The sequence below is a fragment of the Staurois parvus genome, unplaced genomic scaffold (assembly GCF_062004578.1).
Source record: "Staurois parvus isolate SC_StPar_1 unplaced genomic scaffold, SC_StPar_1.0 ptg000145l, whole genome shotgun sequence".
Lineage (NCBI taxonomy): Eukaryota > Metazoa > Chordata > Amphibia > Anura > Ranidae > Staurois > Staurois parvus.
The window spans coordinates 6,439,568-6,462,330 of record NW_028317941.1 but is presented as its reverse complement, the minus strand read 5'-3'; the positions used below and the strand labels follow the sequence as shown (position 1 = coordinate 6,462,330).

The window sequence follows — 22,763 nt, the reverse complement described above, 5'->3', positions numbered from 1 at the left end:
AACAAGACATACATATGTTCAACAGCAAGGTCATATCAGGTATGATAATCCTCTGCATTATGAAATGAGTAAGCTTTCACTAAACAATAAATGCTAAATTGGTTTGAAATCTCAAAGAAAATTCTAGTTTATGATTTCGAAATTTTATTATTTCACATATAGTATGTTGCAGTGAGAAGAGTACTAATACATTTACTATTTTCACTTAAAACATTTATCAGATATTAGATTAGTTTTCAAAACATTTAACATAAACCTCCTGCCAAAGTTAAAGTCAAAGTATACTTTCATTTTTAATTATTGTTTTAGTGATATTTAAAAGATAAGCTTTTGTTGCTGAACTGTGCCGCCAAGGGTTCTTTTTGCATTATTAGTTATCTTCTTATGTCATTCTTTCTACAGCTCTTTGTGGAGGATACATCCATGGCTCAAGTGGAACTATCTTATCACCAGGGTTTCCTGATTTCTACCCCAATAACCTGAATTGCACATGGACTATAGAAACATCACACGGGAAAGGTAATAGAAACTAGTATGAAACTTTGGTCTTAACTGAGCTTTTGAAATGGTTGGGGAGGCCTCTCTATGATTAAGGTTGTAGCCTTGTACTGTATTTTACTGCTTAAAGTGATACTAAACCTAAACATGTTTTTTACCTTAATGCATTCCATGCAATAAGGTAAAAAACATTTTCTGTTTCTTTGTGTTTACCCTTCCCTGTGTGAAGGGGAAGAGAGGGGAGAATAGATCCAGCGCTGTGCACAGCTGCATCTTTTGGTCTCTTCCTTTTCACACAGGAACTCGAGCAGTGGCAAGAGCCATTGGCTCCTGCTGCTGTCAATCAAATGATGTAAAGAGGAAGTGGAGGGCAGAGCTACTGTAAGTCTGGCTATGTGTATGGAGCTCAGCTTCATAGACACACAGCTCGGGAGCTAGCAGACACTGTTTGCCCCCATAGCAAACGGCTTGGTATAGGGACACACAAAGAAGAGGAGGACCCAAGATCACCAGCGGAGGACCTCAGAAGAGGGGGATTGGGGGCACTCTGCGCAATACCACTACACAGAGCATGTGAGTATAAAATGTTATTTTAATAAAAGGATTTAGACTTTAGTAACACTTTAATCATAGATGTTCACAGTTCCAGCTAGCGTAACTATTCATTACTATGCTATGACTATGGCTGCTGGTTAACTTTGAGAGAGAGAGAGTAAGAACAAAACGCTTTTTTGTCTTCATGTAATATGTGGGTGATATAACTGCAGAAATGAGAACACCTCTCAAACACACAAATATATATATATATATATATATATATATATATATATGGACTTATTGAAATGCAACGCAGAAAAAAAAACATTTATTATATGAATATATGAGCATTATTCCTTTACTAAGGAAGCTAGAAGTTGTCCTGAGTGAAAAATTTTCTAGGTCTGGTGATAGAATGAATTCAGTAAATTACACTTACCTCAGTATTTCCAATCCAGATATCTTTCCTTTCCATGTGCCAGTACCTCAGTGCATCCTGCCTGTTGTTTGTGCAGAGCCAGAATTAGTTGTTACCTTTCTTGATGTCTGTGAAGATTTCTTTCAAACACCAAGCCATGGAATGGGTACCTTAAAGATCCCTGAATCAGGAGCGTTGATATTTGTGTAATTTGCATAATTATGACCTTCAATTCTGATGCAAGGTTCTCTTCTTTCGTGACTTCTCAGAAAATGTTTAACCTCTTGCCACCCAGCCACTGCATTAAAACGGTGGCAGGGCGGCACAGCTGCACAAAAGCACAATTTTAAACGTGCTACGTGCTCCTGAGGTTTTCGCGGGCAGGGGGGGCGCGCGCACGCTCCTGCCGACCCGCGGCTGTCACCATTTGATCCCCGAGGGATCAATCATTCGGTTTCAGCCAGTGATGTCCGGCTGAAATTAGATGATCGGTCCCTGTCCTATCCTGTCCTGTGTTGACAGTCACACAGGACAGGATATGATGTCATTCTTCTCTGCCTGGGCACATTCTGTCCCAGAGAGAGAAGAAGACACAGTAAAAGTGAGTAAAACACTACACATTTACAGTTAGAACACACCTAGGTCACATTTAACCCCCTGGTCGCCCCCCAGTTAACCCCTTCACTGCCCTGTCACCAGTGTCATTGATCACAGTGAACAGATTTTTACTGATCACTGTATCAGTGTCGCCGGTTGACTTCCAATAGTGTTAGCGCCCCTCCCAGATAGTGCCAGTTTGCCCGCTAGTACACCAGTAATCCCATTTAACCCCTTGATCGCCCCCCCTTCCAATTAACCCCTTCACTGCCCTGTCACCAGTGTCATTGATTACAGTGAACAGATTTTTACTGATCACTGTATTAGTGTCACTGGCGACTTCCGGTAGTGTTAGTGTCAGTTAGCACCCCTCCCAGATAGCGTCAGATTGCCGCTAGTACACAAGTAATCACATTTGACCCCTTGATTGCCAGGAACACGCTCACTTGCACGCTAAACCTCCATTGCTAGTATAATGTCTGATTGGATCAATATCTTTGATCAGATCAGCGCTATACCAGCATTCACATTACTATAGTATCCCCAAAAATGCAGCGTTAGCGGGATCAGCCCCAACACCTGCCAGCACCTGCGTTTAGCCCCTACGCCCCCCCTTCTCCCCCAGCAAGTGAAGTGTCAGTAGATAACTGTCACTTGATACATTGCACACAAAACCGCAGTGTTCACAGAATCAGGCCTGATCTCTGTTAGCACTTGTCGGAAAATTTTTTTGTAGCGGTTCAAGCAGTCCCTGACAGCCAGGTGCTCTTTTTCCCATGAGTCGCACTAGGTACCTATAAATTTAGTGGCCAGAATGGCTGTATAGCAAAAAATGTCATGAATTACAGTATCTATACCATAGTTTGTAGACACTAACTTTCGCACAAAGCAATCAATATACACTTATTTGAATTTTTTTACCAAAAACATGTAGCAGAATACATTTTGGCTTAAATTTATGACTAACTTTGAGTTTACAATATATTTTTTATAGCCGAAAGTAGAAAATAAAGTTTTTTTTTCTGAATTTTCGTGGTTTTTTTGTTTATAGCGCAAAAAATAAAAAGCGCAGAGGTGATCAAATACCACCAAAAGAAAGCTCTATTTGTGGTAAAAAAAGGACATAAATTTAATTTATGTACAGCATTGCATGACCGCACAATTGTCAGTTAAACTAATGCAGAGCTGTATAGCAAAAAATGGCATAAATTGCAGTATCTATACCATAGCGTGTAGACGCTATAACTTTCACACAAAGCAATCAATATACACTTATTGGGATTTTTTTTTACCAAAAACATGTAGCAAAATACATTTTGGCTTAAATTTATGACTAACTTTGAGTTTACGATATATTTTTTATAGCTGAAAGTAGAAAATATAGTTTTTTAGGTGTTGTGGTTATTTTTCCAGAAACCTAACATGCTGGGTTCAGGTCATTGAATAGGAAGTTGGGGTGCTGCTTGTTTGTTTTAGTTGACAGTTAAGGTGTATAACTTTAAGTACCTCAACTCCCACTTTCAAACTCACCTTACTTAGTGAATCTAAGCTTGAGTTGAATGCTTATTTATTGAAGAGCATTGATCCCACAAAAAAATTATGATAACTATCATTCATGTCAGTATGCCAGTGATACCTATTATACATATTATTTCTTGGTCATTGTATTAAACAATTGTCTTTTTTTCAGGTGTGTTTTTTACATTCCACACCTTTCACTTGGAAAGTGGTCATGATTTTCTTCTCATCACAGAAAATGGTAGCTTTACTCAACCACTAAAGCGCCTTACAGGGTCTAGATTACCAGCTCCTATCAGTGCTGGGCTATTTGGGAACTTTACAGCACAACTCCGCTTCATTTCAGACTTCTCTATGTCTTATGAAGGATTTAATGTTACTTTCTCTGGTAAGATATTATGTTTTTTCGCAAGTATTGATAAACACAATTGAACACTAAATGATCATTATTTTTGGTAAGGTAAAATAGAGGTAATGCCTAGGGGAAACCAATTGGGTTGCAGTTCCATGTAGCTGGGATTGGAAAGCTTGTTTATGAAGGTAGTTTAATCAATTGGGTGTTTTGTCATGCTGCCTTTTGGATTTATCACAAAGTTGCTTTGGCTTGTAAAAAATTGTACCAGCAATCAGTCTTGTTGAAGTGTTAACATAAATTGTCAAATCAGTGTTATAGTCTGAGAAATCGTAAACTGTATTACATATCTTTTATGAAATCTCTTCTCCCTCTGGCTTGCCATTTAAAATAGTAATACCAGTGATAAGATGTTAGATATTTTGTTAGTGAGAGATTAGGTTAAAAGCAATGCTACATCTGTATAAATCATCACAATTTATCTTTATCATTAGATTTTAAGAAATTATATTTATAAAAAGTGTGTTGATAAAGTAAAGCAGACTATAGTACTGCAGTTGATACACTTAAATGTAATATATTGCTTGTATTCACTAGCTCATTACTAACAGGTGTGGGTAGGAAACCAACAGAGGACAATTTGCTCCCAATGGGGTATTAATCAGATAACCTTTGCTAGAAATCTGTTTTTAAATACACTACTTACAAAGTTTACAACAACGCAGTAAATTTTTAAAAAGTAGCAATGTTTTATAAACCTTTGATGGTGATGTTTAATAAACCTTTCAAGTAGTGTATTTAAACATTAATTTATAATAAAGGTAAATTATGTGTGATATCCCATTGGAGTAACTATACAGTTTTCTTTCTTTTCCAGAGTATACACTAAATTAAAGTGAACTGGTTATGTCCACTAAGTACACATGTGCATAACAGGTTTTTTTAGTTTAGTTTCAGATACATTTGTCAATTGAAAAATTTCATTTCGCTATATTCATTATGTTAAACCGATCCATTTTTGAGATTTGTTTAGTGTCTTTGGCATTTGTTTCATATATACATTGGTCTGGGTGAATCTGAAAAATGTTGCAGTTTTTCCAGAAGATGGCTCTATATTCGATATATAATCAAATGGGATGGATTCGATATTTTCAGACACTAGTCCAACCTACCAAGAGAAATCGCATGAGCTTATTTGACAATATCAACTGGCATCATGTGCATGGAACAAATTAAATGAAATTCTGATCCATTCATTATCTGAATCCAAATTATGGAAGGAGTTCAAACTTTGAATTCAATTCCCCATAGGCCCGAACTACTATGGCATCATGTGACTTCATCTGAATAAAAAGTGTATGAAACGAATGCATTCGTTAATTTTGGTATAACTATTTTTTTTATTTGTTGACATTCGTTATTATGTCTATTCGGAGATTTGTGTACATCCGAATCTCCGAAAATAAAATTTTTGTCTGAAAAATGAATCGAAACAAAATGCACAGATCTACCACCAAGGTGTTTAACCTAGGTTATTAGTAAAGTACCTGCATGTACATATGTTTGTCTTCAGATCAATTTCATTGCTCTATGGGAAGAACCGAAATCCAAAATGCAGGCTGACTACAACACTTTGACATCTCTCAAAGTCAAAATTAAGCCCTGCCTCCACCTGGCACTATGTTTTGTGGACGTGACAGGTTCACTTTAAGGGATCTTTGAATTGAATTGTGCTGCACACTTTTGAAAAGCAGGGATCACAAGGTGAAGAGTAGTCTAATCAAGGTTCATTTATCTCTGTGTAACTGCATTTGTCACTACTTATGTGTACATCTAAAATTGTGGCAATACCTGAGCATTGCATGGGGAGTTTGCAATTACTTTTTCAGTTTACATGATAAATATTTAGCACACAACACATACTTGTAAGGAAATAATTGTCTCCTTACCTGTTTATTCTTACTCTGAGACTGAACCAGATAAGTAATGAATGATTGTGCAGAATATTAGGTAAAATATGATGTGGTAAATCATTTGCCTAATTTAAGCTATAATCTTAGTAATTTAAACTATAAGAAATTAAATGAAAATAATTCACTTATCTATATCCTGTATTGATAAGCGTACTATTTTTAATTTATTACATGCAGCATTGATGTTAGTAATTCATTTAAATCATGTCAGACAAAGTAAAAAATGCTTACCATAAGCAGGAAGTATTGATTCAATATATCCACATCTGTTTAATGTGATCGATTAATTTGTTTTTTTTGTAGTTTATTAGTACATAAGGTAAATTGTATTCAATAGTTTAATGGTCCATGGGTTAATTCAGAGAGTCTGCCAGAGACATGACCCATAAAAAAGAAATATATATATGGGTACATACCTTCACAGCTGTATGGTTATTGGGAGGTATATGGTTTACAAGGAAGGTCCAGTTGTACTTTTAAATTACGCCTAAACATTGAAATATTTCTGTTTTTTTTTGGGGGGGGGGTTGGTATTTCAAATTATTGAAAATATTACATTATTGAAAATAGAAGTTGTATACCCTTTAGGGCATTACAACTCTACTCATTTTCCTAATGTGAGCAATTTGGCCTTGAAGAAATTCTCAAAAAAGTAAAAAAACATCCATTGCATTCATATGTTTATTCATTGGACATATACTTTAATTAAACTTAACTACAAGAGATTTGAAAATGTACAGCAATTTAATCCAGTAGGTACTCATAGAAAAGCCATTAAGGTCTTTTACATACTGCTTGTATACATTACTATATTAGTCTTGATTTCTGCTGATGTAATCATTTGTATAGAAGCACTCACAGTGGAAAACAAGGGCTGCATGATGAACAAATATGGCCCCTAATAATTTGCAGGGATGGCCTTTCCAGTGTGCTGCTGCTCCTTCACTGGCCACTTTCAAATTGGGGTAGGTCTTGAACCAGAGTGTATTGTTTTTAGAGTTGATGTAGATTTCAGGAAAGTCTAGACCTATGGTGCCTGGCTAGGATATCTGGATCATTAGACCCTTTAAAGCAAATTGCAGATCATTTGGCATGTAAAGCATTTTGCATATGCTGTATGTACTGTATTTAAATTGTGCATTAAGCTGTTTGTCTGAAACTAAGATTGAAGTTCATTTTTAAATATGTGTTTCTCACTTTTCAGTATTGCAACATATACTGCATAAAATATTTTTTTTTATCAAAGTTCACATCAGTAAATGATAAAAACGGGACAGAGAAGGAATGATTGGCGCAACATCAATCTACAATTTCTCCTGTCTGATCATAATGTCTATAATCTATGTTATAAAGCACATCACTGGTATTGTGTGTTTAGACAGCATACAGAGGTCAAGATGAGTATTGAAGTGTGTCATGAGGCATACATTTGGTTTCTTCTGTGAAAACAGCTATATAGTGTAGGTTAACAATAATGAAATAAAAATGTGGCTGTTCAAAAACATGAATAGTGGCAGTAGCTTTGTTTCAATATGTTTAATTTTTTTTTCAACCTTACTCTTTCGTTAAATAGAACATGAATGAAATAAAACATGAAAAAACATCAGCAGAACCAAATGAACAGGGATACACCAGTGTTTCATCAAGGTTTGAGGGTTTTGCAGGAGACAAGCTATGCTTATATTTATCTCCTGTGGTATTGATACCTCTTTAATCACATTATTGGTACATGCTTGCAAATGAAATGCAGTTAAAATAAAAAAAACGAAACAGTTCAAATTCACGTATGACAACTTTCTTACCTTCCAGAAGACTTGTTACTCGTTCCAGCTAGAGATGAGCCCAACTACCCTGGGTTTAGTTTGGGCAAGGTTTTGTGATATTAAAGAGGTTCGGATGCTGAACCCAAACCCCACTAAAATCAACCAGAACCAAAACTGCTGAATTAAAAATGCCCATTTTTTTGGCTAATGAGCAAGAGGGTATCAAAATAATAGCATAGGTGGAACATTGCCCCGGGGAACATGTATTAATGCAAAAAGAAAAATAGGAGTAGTGATTTTTGAAACACGTAAAGTAAAACAATAAAATGCCCACTTCCTTTAAACAACATGACTGGAGTGCACCAGCACTGACATTTACAAAGGAAAAAAAATGGGGGGGGGGGTAACCTTTGGTTGGATCTGTGTGTGGTATTTTTTTTCTTTTTTTTGGTTTTCTTTTTTTTTTGTTTAACCCCTTCACACCTATGGGTAAAACAAATCTAAATGCCTAAGCACAATTTTGCAAAGTTGACACGTGTTAGTAAAACCGTTCATATCATCACAACTACTTTGTACAGCTAGGTGGATTATAACTTGTTTTTTCAGGACAAATTGGGCTTTCATTAGGTGGTAAATAGTAGTGGATATCTCCTGATATTTGTTTATTATCAAAGGAAAACTGGCCCAAAATAGTAAAAAAAACATTTTTTTTTAATTTAGCTGTTTGTATTACCATAGCCTACCACCAAACAACAACCCATAATAAATTCTACAGCTCTTGACGATTGCAGCAATACTATATATGTGTATGTTATTTGTTGTTTGTACCCGTAGTACAGCCCAGAAGCAATAGTGTGCATTTTGTTTTTGTCTTTTTTTTTTACCTAAAACACAATGACACTGACATTGACACTAACACCATTTTTTAAATCCTGACCTTTGACCCTGACCTTGACTTAAACACTAACCCTTATACTGAACTAGATCAAACCTTGATCTAGGTATTTTTTCGGGTTTTTTTTTATATTTATTTATTTATCTTTTTTTTTTTACAAACATTTTTTTTTCTCTCTATGCCAGGAGTTAGAGAGATACAATGTATCTCTCTTCTCAATTCATAGAGAGAGAAAAAAACAAGGGGGTTGGGCAGTACAGTGACTGATCACTGTGATAGCCAATGAGAGGCTATCACAGCGATCATGTGACCCAAAATTGGGAGTCTCAGTGACACCGCGGTCTTTGTGCTGGGAGCGCGCTGAGCGCTGAGCGGCGCTCTCCCAGCACAAAGACAGGTATGCAAATATGCAGCCCCACGGAAAAAAGCCCAGTTCTGTGAGGCTACATATTTGTGTGACGTCGGCATCAAGGGGTTAAGAAAGTAGCAATGAATGTCAATCTGAACTGTATCACTATTGCTGTAGTACATCCTACAGCATGAATTAAAAAAATGCCCTTTGAGTATGGTATGGATTTTAGGGGGTTACCTCATACAAATAATAAAAAAAAATGCACAAAGTCCCCCTAAACCCATACCAGACCCTTAACCGAAGCATGCAGCCTGGCTTGCCAGGTAGGGGATATACAGTGTAAGCGTGTGCCCCCTCCTTCTAAACTATATCAGGCCACATCAACATGGGGGGTTGCCTAATCCACACAGCTCTGATGACAACTCCCTGAGCTGTCGTCAGCCATATACGGGAAGAGGCGGAAATGGTGGTGACATTATTGACCAAATATGACCCTGGCTTTATTTGGTAACTGTCATTACCCAAATTCAGCATTCAGGCCCTCAGACGCTCACCTGAGTTCTAACAAACAGCAAGAGCATGGCAGTGCTGCCCAGGGGTCAGCAAGCCCTCCAGGCTAGACTTCCCCTCTGCAGGCAAAGACCCAGAAGCTCTGTGCCTCAGAGTACTTACACAGAATCTCAGCATCCTTCAAGGCCACCCTCCCTGGGATTGGCCAGGGCTGTTTAAATATTCATACTGCTATTTACATTGTTCCAGAGGATTCTGCTGCCCTCTAGAAAGAGGCATACTAACAGCAGCTGAACCACTGAGCAAACCTAACTAATCACATGCAGTTGTATTGATTACAGTGAGCAGAAATAAATTTACCTAACACCTCAATTACAGCCACACTGGTTACAGTGAGACTAGCAAAATTTACCTAGAAAACAAAATTACAGCTCCACCGAACACAGTGAGCCAGCATTAAATCTAACTAATCCTAGCACCCATCTAGGAGGGTGCTACGTTTATTTTTTATAAATACTAAACTCTCAGAAATGTTGTTTTTCATACCTGCCTAGAATTCAGAATTTATAACCACTGCTCAGTAGTTTTTTTTGTGAAAAAGAGTTGATAAAAAAATATATGATGCATCATGGAAGACTTTTTGTTTGACTTTTTTTGTATTTAGGCCTCATTCACACCTAGCAATTTGGAACTGCGGGAAAAATTAGTGTAATTCTGCCTGGGATTCCAAATCGCATGGAAATCGCCAAAAAATGAAGCTCATTTGGGTGCCGTTTATTCTTAATGGTACCCCAAATGCAATGCGGTTTTGCTATGATTATCAAAAATGTGTGAGAATCATGGTAAAATGCATGTGACAAAATTGCACAAAGTGAGCCACCCAAAAAGGTGCATGAGCTTCTTTTGCATGACAAAAGCACATAGGGCATCCCATTCAAGTGAGACACACAGAAACGCATGTAAATTGTGTTCAGAAAATCATGAGTGGAAACTTGTATATGACATTAAGGTTGATATTGTATTTCTTTGGAAAATTGTTTGTCAAAGTACTTTGCATGTCAGAATTTTCATTTTTGTACATTAGTTGGGGATATTTTGGAACATGTGCTGTGAACAGGGCTTTACTCCAGGAAAAGTAAATATTGTCAAAATGTAAGAGCCATGTGTATTTTTATTTGAATCCTGTGCTTTGTGTTTTTCTTCAAGACATGTTTAGTAATCCAGGGTGTGCTTGAACTTCTTGTAATAAAGACCAGTCAAGGTTGCTGTCTCTCTGTGCAAGGTGACTGGTCTTGTACACGCCCCTTCCTGTAGTTTTCTGCAGGCAGCCTGAAGTGGGTGGAGCCCGCTAAGTCCTTCCCTCAGCTCTACTCTCTGTGCAAGCCTTGTACAGCACCGTGATGTTGTCACTGTTATTTTGATGTGGTAATAACTGAGTTTGGTGCACACAAAGTGGATTTATATCTCTTTGGCTATTGAAGAATATATATTAATGAAAGTTTGTGCCTGAAATTCAACTTTAATAACCAATGATACTCTGTGGACTCAAAAGTTTATGGAATCAGTAATGGAGGTAAAGTACAAGGGTGAGTGGTAGATGAATGACATTAAGGCTGGCAATATATTTCTTGGGAAAACTGTCTGTCAAAGTGCTTTGCATGTCAGAGCTTTCATTGTTGTGCAGTACTTGGGGATTATTTCAGAGCAAAGCTGGAAATAGAACAGTGTATTGTTGAGATCCCACCTGCCATCTTCTTTAAGGCTATGATGAGTGACATAATAGCCACCACAATTAGATTTGTCTGGCACTGAAGGGGTTATCCACGGCAGACCATGCCATCCTGATTTAATGAGCTCAGTGAGTTAGAAGGCAAGACCTCCAGTCGGCTCTTCCGGTCTCATCCTTCCTTGATGTTCATACTTAATTTCTTAGTGACGGGTACAAATGTTCTGCCAGAGGCTGTATGTGTAACACTGCTGCTCTGTAGACGATGTATCCACTTCTCAAATCATGTGGCCCTGTCAGTTGCTATGTATAATTTATTGTATAGAGCTGACAGTGATCACTGCTTCATAGCAATGGACAATTGTACATTCTGTATGCTAAATAGATTACAATCTACTCAGCTGGAAAATGCATGTAAAAACCTAACACGCAAACAATATACATTACCTTCTACATGTAGTTAAATAGACCATTGAAATTAGAACAAACTTTCCTGAAATAACTGTGATGTGCATTAGTTATGCTGATTGCTAATACTGACCCTTGCTTAATGTTTCTCTACCCTATTGCACAGTTTTTGTTTTTCTAGATGAATTGCCCCTTGAGACAGTTGCAAGAAGTCCCTTGAAGACCTCTTTCATTTGGCAATGCACAGTCACATCTGTTTTAAACCTGTAACAGGGGTCCATTAAAGTGATCTAAACCCAAGAAAAACAATATAATATACTGCAGCCTACCAGTCCTTAAAGTGGCTTAAAAGCCTTTTTTTAAATTAAAATAATAAACATGTTATATATTACTTGCTCTGTGTAATGGTATTGCACAGAGTAGTCTCTTACTGTTCTTTTGGGGTCTCCCACTGGCACTGTCCGCTCCTACTCTCCTGAGCATGCCCCCATAGTAAGCTGAGTACTATGGGGGAACACTTGCGTGCGTGCGTGCTCCCAAGTCGGGCTCTGTGCATCCATAGACACACATAGAAAGGCTTAGTCACTTCTCCTGTTCCTTCCATGCGGGATCGTAGGATTGAATCCCGCTGCCTGAATCCCCTGTGAGAGCAAGGAAAGAGGAGAGAGCTGCTACAGATGGGCACAGCGCTGGATCAAGAACAAATGGTAAAACACTTTATACCTTAATGCAGGGAGTGCATAAAGGTAAAAAAAAAACACTTTAACTTTAGAACAACTTTAAATGTGTTGGCTGCATTTTCTCATTTTTAGTTTCCTCTCCTCATCTTCATAACATATGGGATGAGGGAGTACTTGTTCTGTAGTTTACAGACGGAACTGAAAAAGCATGGTCTAACATTGTCTGAGTTTTCTGTTCAGTACACAGGAAGTTACAAGGATGCAATATGTGTGGCAGGATCAGCAAGTATTTTTCTGTGCTTGCAGAAGATGTACTTTAAAATAAAAAGCAAACTTTCTCTTGAGTTTATATATACTTTAAAGGTTCATGAATTCCAGTTCTTTTCAGAAATTCTTAAGTGAAATAATGTGTGTTCTTTATTTGAGGTGTTACTAATTAACACAACTCTGCACCTATAGTTTCTTGGTCACTGTGATAACCTAGGAGTGCAGTGAGAGAGCATAGGGTGGCAGATTACATGAAACTTAACATGTGGGTGTTTCATGGGGAAACTCGGGGTCCAGACAATAGAAACACTAGCCCACAGACAACACAAGACACAGCAATGAAGGATGACCCTTAGGGTGGTAATATGAGGTAGCAGAGGGCAGGTAGTCAACAGGGCAAACAGGGCAGATCAGCAAGGGCACAGCAGGGCAGTAAGTTCTTAGCACAGGCAGGGCGCAGGGGTTTAAGCCCTTGGGCAAAGGTTTCAGGCAGAGCAGGGTTAAGTCCAGCATACAGGGCAAAGGGTTCTGGGCAGAGCAGGGTGAAGTCCAGCACACAGGGCAAAAGGGTCTGGGCAGTGCAGGGTGAATTCCAGCACTCAGGGCAAAAGGTTCCGGGCAGAATAGGGTTAAGTCCAGCACACAGGGCAAAGGGTTCCGGACAGAATAGGGTTGGGTCCAGCACACAGAGCAAACATTATGGGTAGAATAAGGTTAAGTCCAGCACACAGGGAAAAGGGTTCTGGGAAGAATAAGGTGAAGTCCAGCACACAGGGAAAAAAGTTCCTGGCAGAATAGGGTTAAGTCCAGCATGCAGGGCAAAGGGTTTCGGGCAGAATAGTGTTAAGTCCAGCACACAGGGCAAACATTAATGGTAGAATAGGGTTAAGTCCAGCACACAGGGCAAAGGGTTCGGGGCAGAATAAGGTTAAGTCCACCGTACAGGGCAAAGGTTCCGGGTAGAATAGGGTTTAGTCCAGCACACAGCACAAAATCCTTGGCACAGGGTAGCAATTCAGGGACTCACCAGCCAGCAGTGGCCTCAGCAGAGGAAGTCTAGGCAAATAGGCATGGAGAAGGAAGTCCATTGGGCAGGGGTCCTTCACCAACTCCTCATGGGTCTCCGGAAGGCTGTGTGTCCTGGCCGTAGCTTCAAGACCACACAGGCAACAGTTAACAGAAGAGCAGAAGGTAGAACAAAGTCCCAGTGTTCGGAAAGACAAACAGACAATGTAGAACTACAAGTCCCAGCTGTGCAAAAAGCAAAGCACAGTTCAATTCATCTCCTAGCGAGGCCTGCAACCATGAGCTGCTTTGGCCATCCTGACTCAAGCTCTGCACATTCTGAGAATTTTCTCCCAGCATAGGGACATTATATTGTCCTTTCAATTTGACCAAGCCTCAAGCCCCCGGTGCTGACACGTTTGGCTTTTCCCTGCCGCAGGACACCATGCTGTCTGTGCCTCCTGCTGAGATCAGCCTCATCTCCCACCCCTTGACACACTTGTTGATTTCAACAAAACAAAAGAAATCAAACATAATATTTCTGATCTCCTTCACGGTCACTGTAGATAGCCAATCAAACAACAGAAAAGAGGTGGGACTTGCATCTCTTTCCAGAGATAGCCTGTTTGAAGTAAATAAAACAATGAAAGGACCAAAGGAAATGTGCACAGTATGTAAAATAGCATCAAATACAGTTGTCTAGTCTACAGTTGTACCTAAAATAGTGTCTAACATAATAAAAAGAGACATTTGTGTAATTATGAATTTTTTATTTTGCTGCTGTTGTAGAATATGATCTGGAGCCTTGTGATGAACCTGAGGTCCCAGCTTACAGCATCAGAAAGGGTCTTCAGTTTGGGGTTGGTGATTCTCTGCTGTTTTCCTGTTTCCCTGGATACCGTTTGGAAGGAGCATCTCGCATCACCTGTCTGGGAGGTAGACGGCGTGTGTGGAGTTCGCCTCTCCCAAGGTGTGTTGGTAGGTGGTCCTGTGCTTTAATTTTGTTTGTTTCCCTTTTGTATTACCTTAGGAATATGTAGTAGACAGTTTATATTTACTGCTTATACTATAGCTGTACATTTTTAGGTATATTTATTTTTTTGCTTTAAATATTTATTTAGCTTTGTAGGAAAATAGAATGCAGGGAAATAGAGGGTGGAGGTGCAGAATTTTGCAGATAATAATCTTATGGAAAATATATGTACAGTGAGTACAGTAAACAATATTAGATGTGCAGGACCTATAGGTGACTGTTTTAGGCTGTATCTAAGATCAATAAACAACATCAATAAACTTCAACACTGGTCTGTTTAGGTAATACTAGTATATCTTATCTAAAATATCTTAGCTGTGATTGTAGGAAGTTTTTCAGTGTGATCTTCACATCAGACAACAAGTAAACTGATCTAACATATTCCCATTGTTATCTACTGCAATTGTTTTAGTGACAGAATGTCATTTTAATTCCCTATTCTTGGTTTCCCTTGTAAGCCCATTGCTTTTGTGATTTAAAACTATATAAAGGTATTATAGAAAGAAATTAGGCATCTGGCATCTGGCTTTCTGAAGGTTGGGGAGCCTATGCAGGTACAAGGTAGGGTGTTGATGGTCTGGAGATTTGGATGGCTGGAGAACAGCAGATAAAATTCCATGGCAACTAGGAGCATAAATGTGGGAACAAGTGAGCCAAGAGCATGGAGCCAAGAGCAAAAATAGGGAGCCCCTAAAGAGCATCCAAAGATACAAAGTATAGAGAATAAGAGACAGGGAATACCCATTGCAAAATAAACTGCATAATTACTGCATAACATCACCTGGATGAGAGACATAAGCATTTTGCAAGTGGGCCATGTACATTGTATTCACCTTAAGGCTTCACTCTTGATGTAAGTGTACTTTAGCAAAATTAGTCTTAGCACAAAAATGTGAAATAATAAAGCATTTTTAAACCTGATCTTTAAGCTAAAAGCAGGCAAATTAAGAGTGATGCTTTAAACAGTCATACAGTACCCTCTTATTAGAAAGCCCCAGCTCTGGCTGCAATACTCACCTTCCCTTAATAACACAATAATACAGTTCTGCTCTCCTCAGTATTTAAATTCAATCGCAAGATGTCCAGAGCAAAACCCTTAAGACTGAGGACATGTATATATGGTGTTAAAAACCCAAAACATCATCATGTCAGTGCCACTTTCTGCATCATTGAGAACAGCCCTCCCTTAGGAAAGAACCAAAGAGGTAGAGGAATGTTTGCATCATATGGGCGGGCCAAGAGCTAAGGTACACAATGCTGAGCTAACGGCACACATGGGGTCAAGGAGGGATAAAAGGTCTTGTATTTGAGAAAATGTTAGGGCAGAAGAGTTAGAAAAGTACTTGCAGCAACACAGTTAGCATTAGCACTAGTGGTAACAGGCACAGTAGTACTTGCAGTAACAGATGAATTAACATTTGCAGTAACAGATGCAGAAACACTTGCAGTAACAGATGCAGAAACAATTGTAGTAACAGAGGCAGTAACACTTGTAGTCACAGGTGGAGTTAATGCATTGTTCTGCCATAGAACAGTCCCCAACAATATGTACCTACAGGCATTAATATTGCCAAGTAGTGTGCTAGTAGGGGTCTTACTGGCAATCCCAGCAGGTCACACAGCATCAATATATATATATATATATATATATATATATATATACTGTGTGTATATATATATATATATACATACAGTATATATATAATATATATATATATATATATATATATATATATATATGCACTGTTCAAAAAAATTCAAGCAACACTTTCAAAACACAGCAGATCTCAATGGGGAAAAATATTGTGCTGGATATCTATACTGATATGGACTTGGTAATGTGTTAGGAATGTAAGGATGCCCCATCGTATGATGAAAATGAAAATTATTAACCTTCAGAGAACTGAATTCAAAGACACCTCAAAAATCAAAGTGAAAAAAAAATGCAGCAGGCTAATCCATTTTGCTAAAATTTCATTGCAGCAAGTCAAAATGGTACTCAGTAGTTTGTATGGCCCCCATGTGCTTGTATGCATGCCTGATAATGTCGGGGCATGTTCCTAATGAGACGTTGGATGATGTCCTGGGGTATTTCCTCCCAGATCTGGACCAGGGCATCACTGAGACAGTCTGAGGTGCAACCTGGTGGCTTCAGATGGACCGAAACATGATATCCCAGAGGTGTTTTATTGTATTTAGGTCAGGCGAGTGTGGGGGCCAGTCAGTGGTATCAATTCCTTCATCCTGCAGGAACTGCCTGCATACTCTTGCCACATGAGGCCGGGCACTGTCGTGCACCAGGAGGAACCCAGGACTCACTGCACCAGCGTAAGGTCTGACAATGGGTCCAAGAATTTCATCCCTATACCAAATGGCAGTCAGGGTGCTATTGTCTAGCCTGTAGAGGTCTGTGTGTCCCTCCATGGATATTACTCCCCAGACCATCACCGACCCACCACCAAAACGGTCATGCTGAACGATGTTACAGGTAGCATAAAGTTCTCCATGGCCTCTCCAGACTCTGAACCTGCTCTCATCTGTGAAAAGCACAGAGCACCAGTGGCGGACCTTCCAATTCTGGTGTTCAATGGCAAATGCCAGTTGATCTCTATGGTGCTGGGCAATGAACACAGGGCCCACTAGAGGATGTCAGGCCCTCAGGCCAACCTCATGAAGACTGTTTCTGATTGTTTTTTCAGAGCCATTCACACCAGTGGCCTGCTGGAGGTCATTTTGTAGGGTTCTGGCAATGCTCATCCTGTACCTCCTTGCACAAAAAAGCAGATACCGGTCCTGCTGATGGGTTAAGGACCTTCTTCGGCCCTGTCCAGCTCTCCTAGAGTAACTACCTGTTTCTTGGAATCTCCTCCATGCTCTTGAGACTGTGCTGGGAGACACAGAAAACCTTCTGGCAATGGCAGGTATTGATGTGCCATCCTGGAAGAGTTGGACTGCCTGTGCAACCTCTGTAGGGTCCAGGTATCGCCTCATACTACCAGTAGCAACACTGACCCTAGTCAAATGCAAAACTATTGAAAAACAGTCAGAAAAAATGAGTAGGAAAAAAATGTCAGTGGCCTCCACCTGTAAAACCATTTCTGTTTTAGGGGGTAATCTCATTGTTGCCCATCTAGTGCACCTGTTGTTAATTTAATTAACACCAAAGCAGCTGAAACTGATTAACAACCCCCTCTGCTACTTTACTGACCAGATCATTAACCCAGGAGTTTAATTGATGCTATACTCTGATTAAAAAGTGTTCCTTTAATTTTTTTTCAGCAGTGTGTATATATATATATATATATATATATATATATATATACCGTATATACTGTATATGCAGAGTGCAGAGGTACACACACTGTACGGCACACTATCAGCAAGGCCTACTCAACCGGAATTGGCATCTGCAGGTAGGGTGGCTGTTTGACTGGGCGGAAGACTCAACTAGAGTTTCAAGGAGACTTTAGTGAAAGTGGTGGCAGCAGCTCAGGCAACCAGTGCTTGAGGAGTGTACAGCAGTTTACGTATGCTTGCCCTCCTTATACTGGATCCTTTTCCTGTTGCTAAAACTCTGTCCCTAATAAGTGTGTTCCTGTCCCTACTCTATTCACTTGGAAAATACGTACCAAATCCCCACAGGGTCTCTTATTTATAAGGGCTGCACCATCCAAGATGGCCCCAGAAGGTCACTAGTGATTTCAGTATCAAATCGAACAGCTGCTCTCGCTATTACACCTATGGAGGCTCTGAGGTAACATTATTCCTCTGAGACTCCACTCCATACATACAACGACACAATGCCACCTACTGAATGCAGTGAAAACTACACTTGCCAACAATCATGTGACAGGCCTGAAGACATCTCTAAAGGTATCAAATAGAAATAAAAACATACAACAAGTTTACCTTGCTATTATGCACATCAGGATCACCCCAATACATTTTTACCTCTGCTAATGCCCAGTTACAAGATATGAAAATATATTGTATTTATGATTTCATGCATTACAGTACAGTGTTTTGAAAGTAAAGACACCTAATCATATTGCATGCACTGGGCTGAAATATTGCATACAGACAACTTTTTCAAGGAAATACATTGTTTTAAATCAGTGCTCCATGAGATGCAGAAGGAGCATGCCACCCACATAAACATCCTACAGGTAGATGCAAATTTATTGGCAGCAAGTGGATTCAGGTTCAAGCACACTGTCCATGAAAAGGACAGCAGACAAAAGGTCAAGCCAGAAACAGCATTTACAGTAGCAGTCTGGAAGGCCGTAGGGAAAGATGAACTGTGACCTATGGGCAGAATCAGCATTATACGCTACAGATGAAACTCTGTACCAAGTATGCTTCAATCTACAGACATGACTATAGTGCACTAATAGCAGACATGCTAGCATGAGCAGCAAAACCAGAGGCCACTCTCCAACCAGTACGAGCAACAGAGCTGTTCATTTGACTCCTACAAGAATGACATTTGGAGCTACAGTATTTCAACCACAGATTGCAAAACAGACACCAGATTTGTCTTCCGAGCCACAAGCAAATCCACCAACTACCACATCGTGAAATAAACAAGCATCTTTTTCAAGCTTGCCAGTGCTAGTGTTGCAACATCTGGATCTTGTGACACATACATCAACATTTGATGGTGAATTGTTCATGCCCAGTGTTCCAAGTGGGAATATCTTTATACAAAAATACCAACTACAGGCAAGCAATGAAACATTGCAAGAAAATATATGAAGAAAATTAAGGAGAGAGTAAAAAAATTGCTAGCAGAGATAAAGTAGTACAGGTAAGTTTCCAATATTATAAATCTCCTTTCTATATGTTTGTGTTTCCTTATTTTCTATTTTGTTTAGCTTGCATTTAAGTTTTTAAGAATCATTTTTTTTTCAGTAGCAATTGCCAGTAAACACCAAACCCAACCCTCTAAAGAGGATGATATTTAAAACGTTGAAGAAGCTTGTGGAACTAATAATTTGGTTTTTTTTTATTAAATTGTGGTTTGGCTGGTGTATCCCACTTTAAGCTTCCACTGTTCAAATAGAGGTATTTTTTGTTATAGTGTATATATTTTGCTTTATATATCTACATTTAGGCTCCATTCACACTGGCAAAAAAAAAAATGCTGATCCTAGAGGAGTTATCGTTTGCCTGTAGAAGCAACTAATGCTGTCCAATGTGTCCATACACATTAAGTAGTGTAGAGTCATTTTTAAGCTCAGTGTTTAGAAGCAGAAGAAACAAAACTTCTGTTTTTTGCTTTTTTGAAAGGATTCTTACGGCAGAAATTAACGCTTAACCTTGATAAATGCTCTTAAATGCTAGTACAAAAAAATACTCAACACTAGCACTTTTTCTGCCAAGAGCACTGATGTTTTTAAAGGCAGTGTTTATGGAGCCTTAAAAATAAAAAAAGATAAAAATAAATTTTATATATATATATCTGTCGATTGTGTTCCTCTGGCATAGTGTTGTAGTGTTGTTGACCAAAGGTTTTAGTTTGGATAGAGTAGGTTGAAGAAAGGTGATGGGGGTTATATACCCCATCAAGTTTTGTTGTTGTTTATGTCCTAGCTTAGTAAATTTATTGTCTCTTTATGGCCCAGTGAGCATAGTCATCAAGACAGGAAGAAATTGTAAATACAAAATTTCAGATTTTTTTCACCATAACAAGAGGTGAATGTTGATCTTCAGTTGGGAACACCTGTTCTTATAACAACTGGAGGATTTCCTCTCACTTACTGTAGTATCCCAGGCACTGAAAGTGAAGGGAATTCCTCCCAACTGACACAAACAACAAAAAATAAGCTCAGGTTATCCCAAAACCCCAAAAGGGTTCAGCTCAGGGGCGGACTGACCATTTGGAAACTCAGGCACCGCCCGAGGGCCCGCGGTCAGTAGGGGGCCCCATGAGATGCCCCTGGTAACTTTTTCGTAGGCTTTTTTGAGTTTGGGCAAGGACACAGGGGTCCCATGATCCCCTATTGCCTGGGGGCCCCATGAGTTGTCAGTCTGCCCCTGGTTCAGCTATTCATACAATTTAACACTCTGGCAAGTTAACAGGGAGTTAATTGGGAGTGATTCTAAGAGTAACCGATATAGCTCTGATGATTACATATGCTGTATCTGTGTGTAAAATTTAGTAGTTCTAATGTCTTCTTTTTTCTTCCAGAAACTAAGTTTTAGGAATGTGTGAGCCTACAAAGCTAACTTCTGAAAGATACCATTGCTCAGCTCTCATCAGAAACTCTTGAGGAGGACCTTTAATGCAGTACTGTAAAAATTTGGAATCAACCAAACCAGGGTGATGTTACTATTGCCAGCCAGCTTTTCCACAAAACCCTTTTTGCCACACACTTGTAGAAGTCACACCAGTGTACAAATCCAGCCTGGTGAAAGATTTTCATTTGCCAAAAGACACCACATCTCATGACTTAATCATGTTCATGCCCTGAGACTCCATCAAGCGCACTCCATATTCACAAGAAAATCTTAAGGGAGTCAATGAAACCCTATGTGATGGTATAGCTATGCTGGCATGAATTTTGTAAATAGGAAAGTTTTGTGGTTTGCCTGAATGATATGCAGCTGCTTTTGAAATCCCTATCAGATTAGTTAGAGAATCTACCCGGTCCCTAGATTGTGTGCAGGTATGGGATTTTCTTGAAATGCTAATATCTTTGTACCTTTTGAATTATACATTATTTTATTGTATAAGCTGGAAATATGACTTTTTTTGTGTCAAAATCTGTCTCTGCTGTTTTGTAAAAGAAAAAAAAAACAAAACTTTGAAAATAAACTGTCCTCTTCATTGCAAAATATGTTAATGTTTCAGCAGTGGAAACAGCATCAGCATTAGAAAATAATGTATTAATGTTTAAATTATAATTTAATATACATACAGTTTGACATTCATACTTATTAACCTTATTGTTACCCACATCTTTACATCTTTGCACTGCATACCTGCACATTATGACAGACTTACCAAAAAGACAGGTCCCTCCAGCGGCAATCTGTCTCTGCTGACAGGGAATCCATCTTCACCCAGTCTTCCTTCTGGGCTGCTTGAATGGCCGAGCCACTATGACATCACACATGCATGCGTGCGGGAGCCATGGCTGCAGCACAGCTCTCTCAATGGACAGCATGCCATCCATTAAGAGTTCAGTGCACATGTACTGGTGATTTCACAGTCTGCTACGCATGGAAGTATCTCCTAAATGGTGCACATTTAGGAGATACGTATTGTACCTACAGGTAAGCCTTTTTATAGGCTTATCTGTAGGTTCAAAGCAGCAAAGGGAGTTTACTCCCACTTTAAGAAATACAATTATTCAACTAATACATATTAAACAAGGTTTTGGCAAAAGTATGGTGCTTTTGTTGTTTTGGGGGTGAATATTTCATGCCTGTGAAGTTGGCTTTGTTACCACTAATTTGGAACTGTTGTCCCATATGTAGATTAATTTAATATGACTGTTAACACATGAGCTCTTAAAGTACGGCAGTAATAATCTACATATACAGTTAGTAGAACACTTTTTGAGTTACTCAGGAGTACCATAGTTTCACAAAATAAAGACATCATAAAAAGATGCTGGGAATTCTGACAGTCTAACATTTTTTCACAATATAAAATTTGGTTTTATATCACCTCACTTCAAAATTTAGGTCCAATACATATTCATCAAAGACATAGTCTGCATAGAATAACAAGTTTACTCTACTCTAGGAGGTAAATGCAAAAATGGTTCAGTGGTGGTTAAAATTTGTAGTTTGACAATGTGGTATGGTCCAAAACAGTCTCCCACCAAGTGGTCCCTAAAAAGTGATGTATAATTTGTAAAGATTGTAAATGTAAAATAGGTGGAGAAGAGTAGGACAAAATCAGGTTTTAGAAAGATGGAGAATTTTAAAGTATATCTAAACCCAAGAACAAAAATGTAATTTACTGCAGCTTATCAGTCCTTACATGTGGTGGCTGCATCTCTGAACATGCAGGTGTTTTGTAGTGTACAGAGATGAAATAGGAAGGGCTGATAAAGGCGTTTGAGACAATGCTTCAGAGTAGTCAGAAAACAGGACAGTAATGAACTTCTAAAAGATTCAACAGCTATCTTTTGTACTTATAGAACAGTTATGACCAACTCTACCAATTATATATTTAACAGGCCCTAAGGGTGCAAAAAAAAAAAGTTAATTATTGGGGC

General features: G+C 38.9%; 1 protein-coding gene across 3 annotated transcripts in view; it reads left to right on the top strand.

Annotated features, from left to right (window-relative positions):
* Window positions 1–22,763, top strand: part of CSMD2 (CUB and Sushi multiple domains 2) — a 1,275,366-nt gene that overhangs the window by 1,005,830 nt on the left and 246,773 nt on the right. For all 3 annotated transcript variants that reach the window (XM_089673879.1, XM_089673878.1, XM_089673880.1), the window contains 3 exons: window positions 403–519; window positions 3,741–3,956; window positions 14,289–14,477. In XM_089673879.1, coding sequence (XP_089530005.1) covers window positions 403–519; window positions 3,741–3,956; window positions 14,289–14,477 — 522 coding nt within the window. The remainder of the gene's footprint in view (window positions 1–402; window positions 520–3,740; window positions 3,957–14,288; window positions 14,478–22,763) is intronic.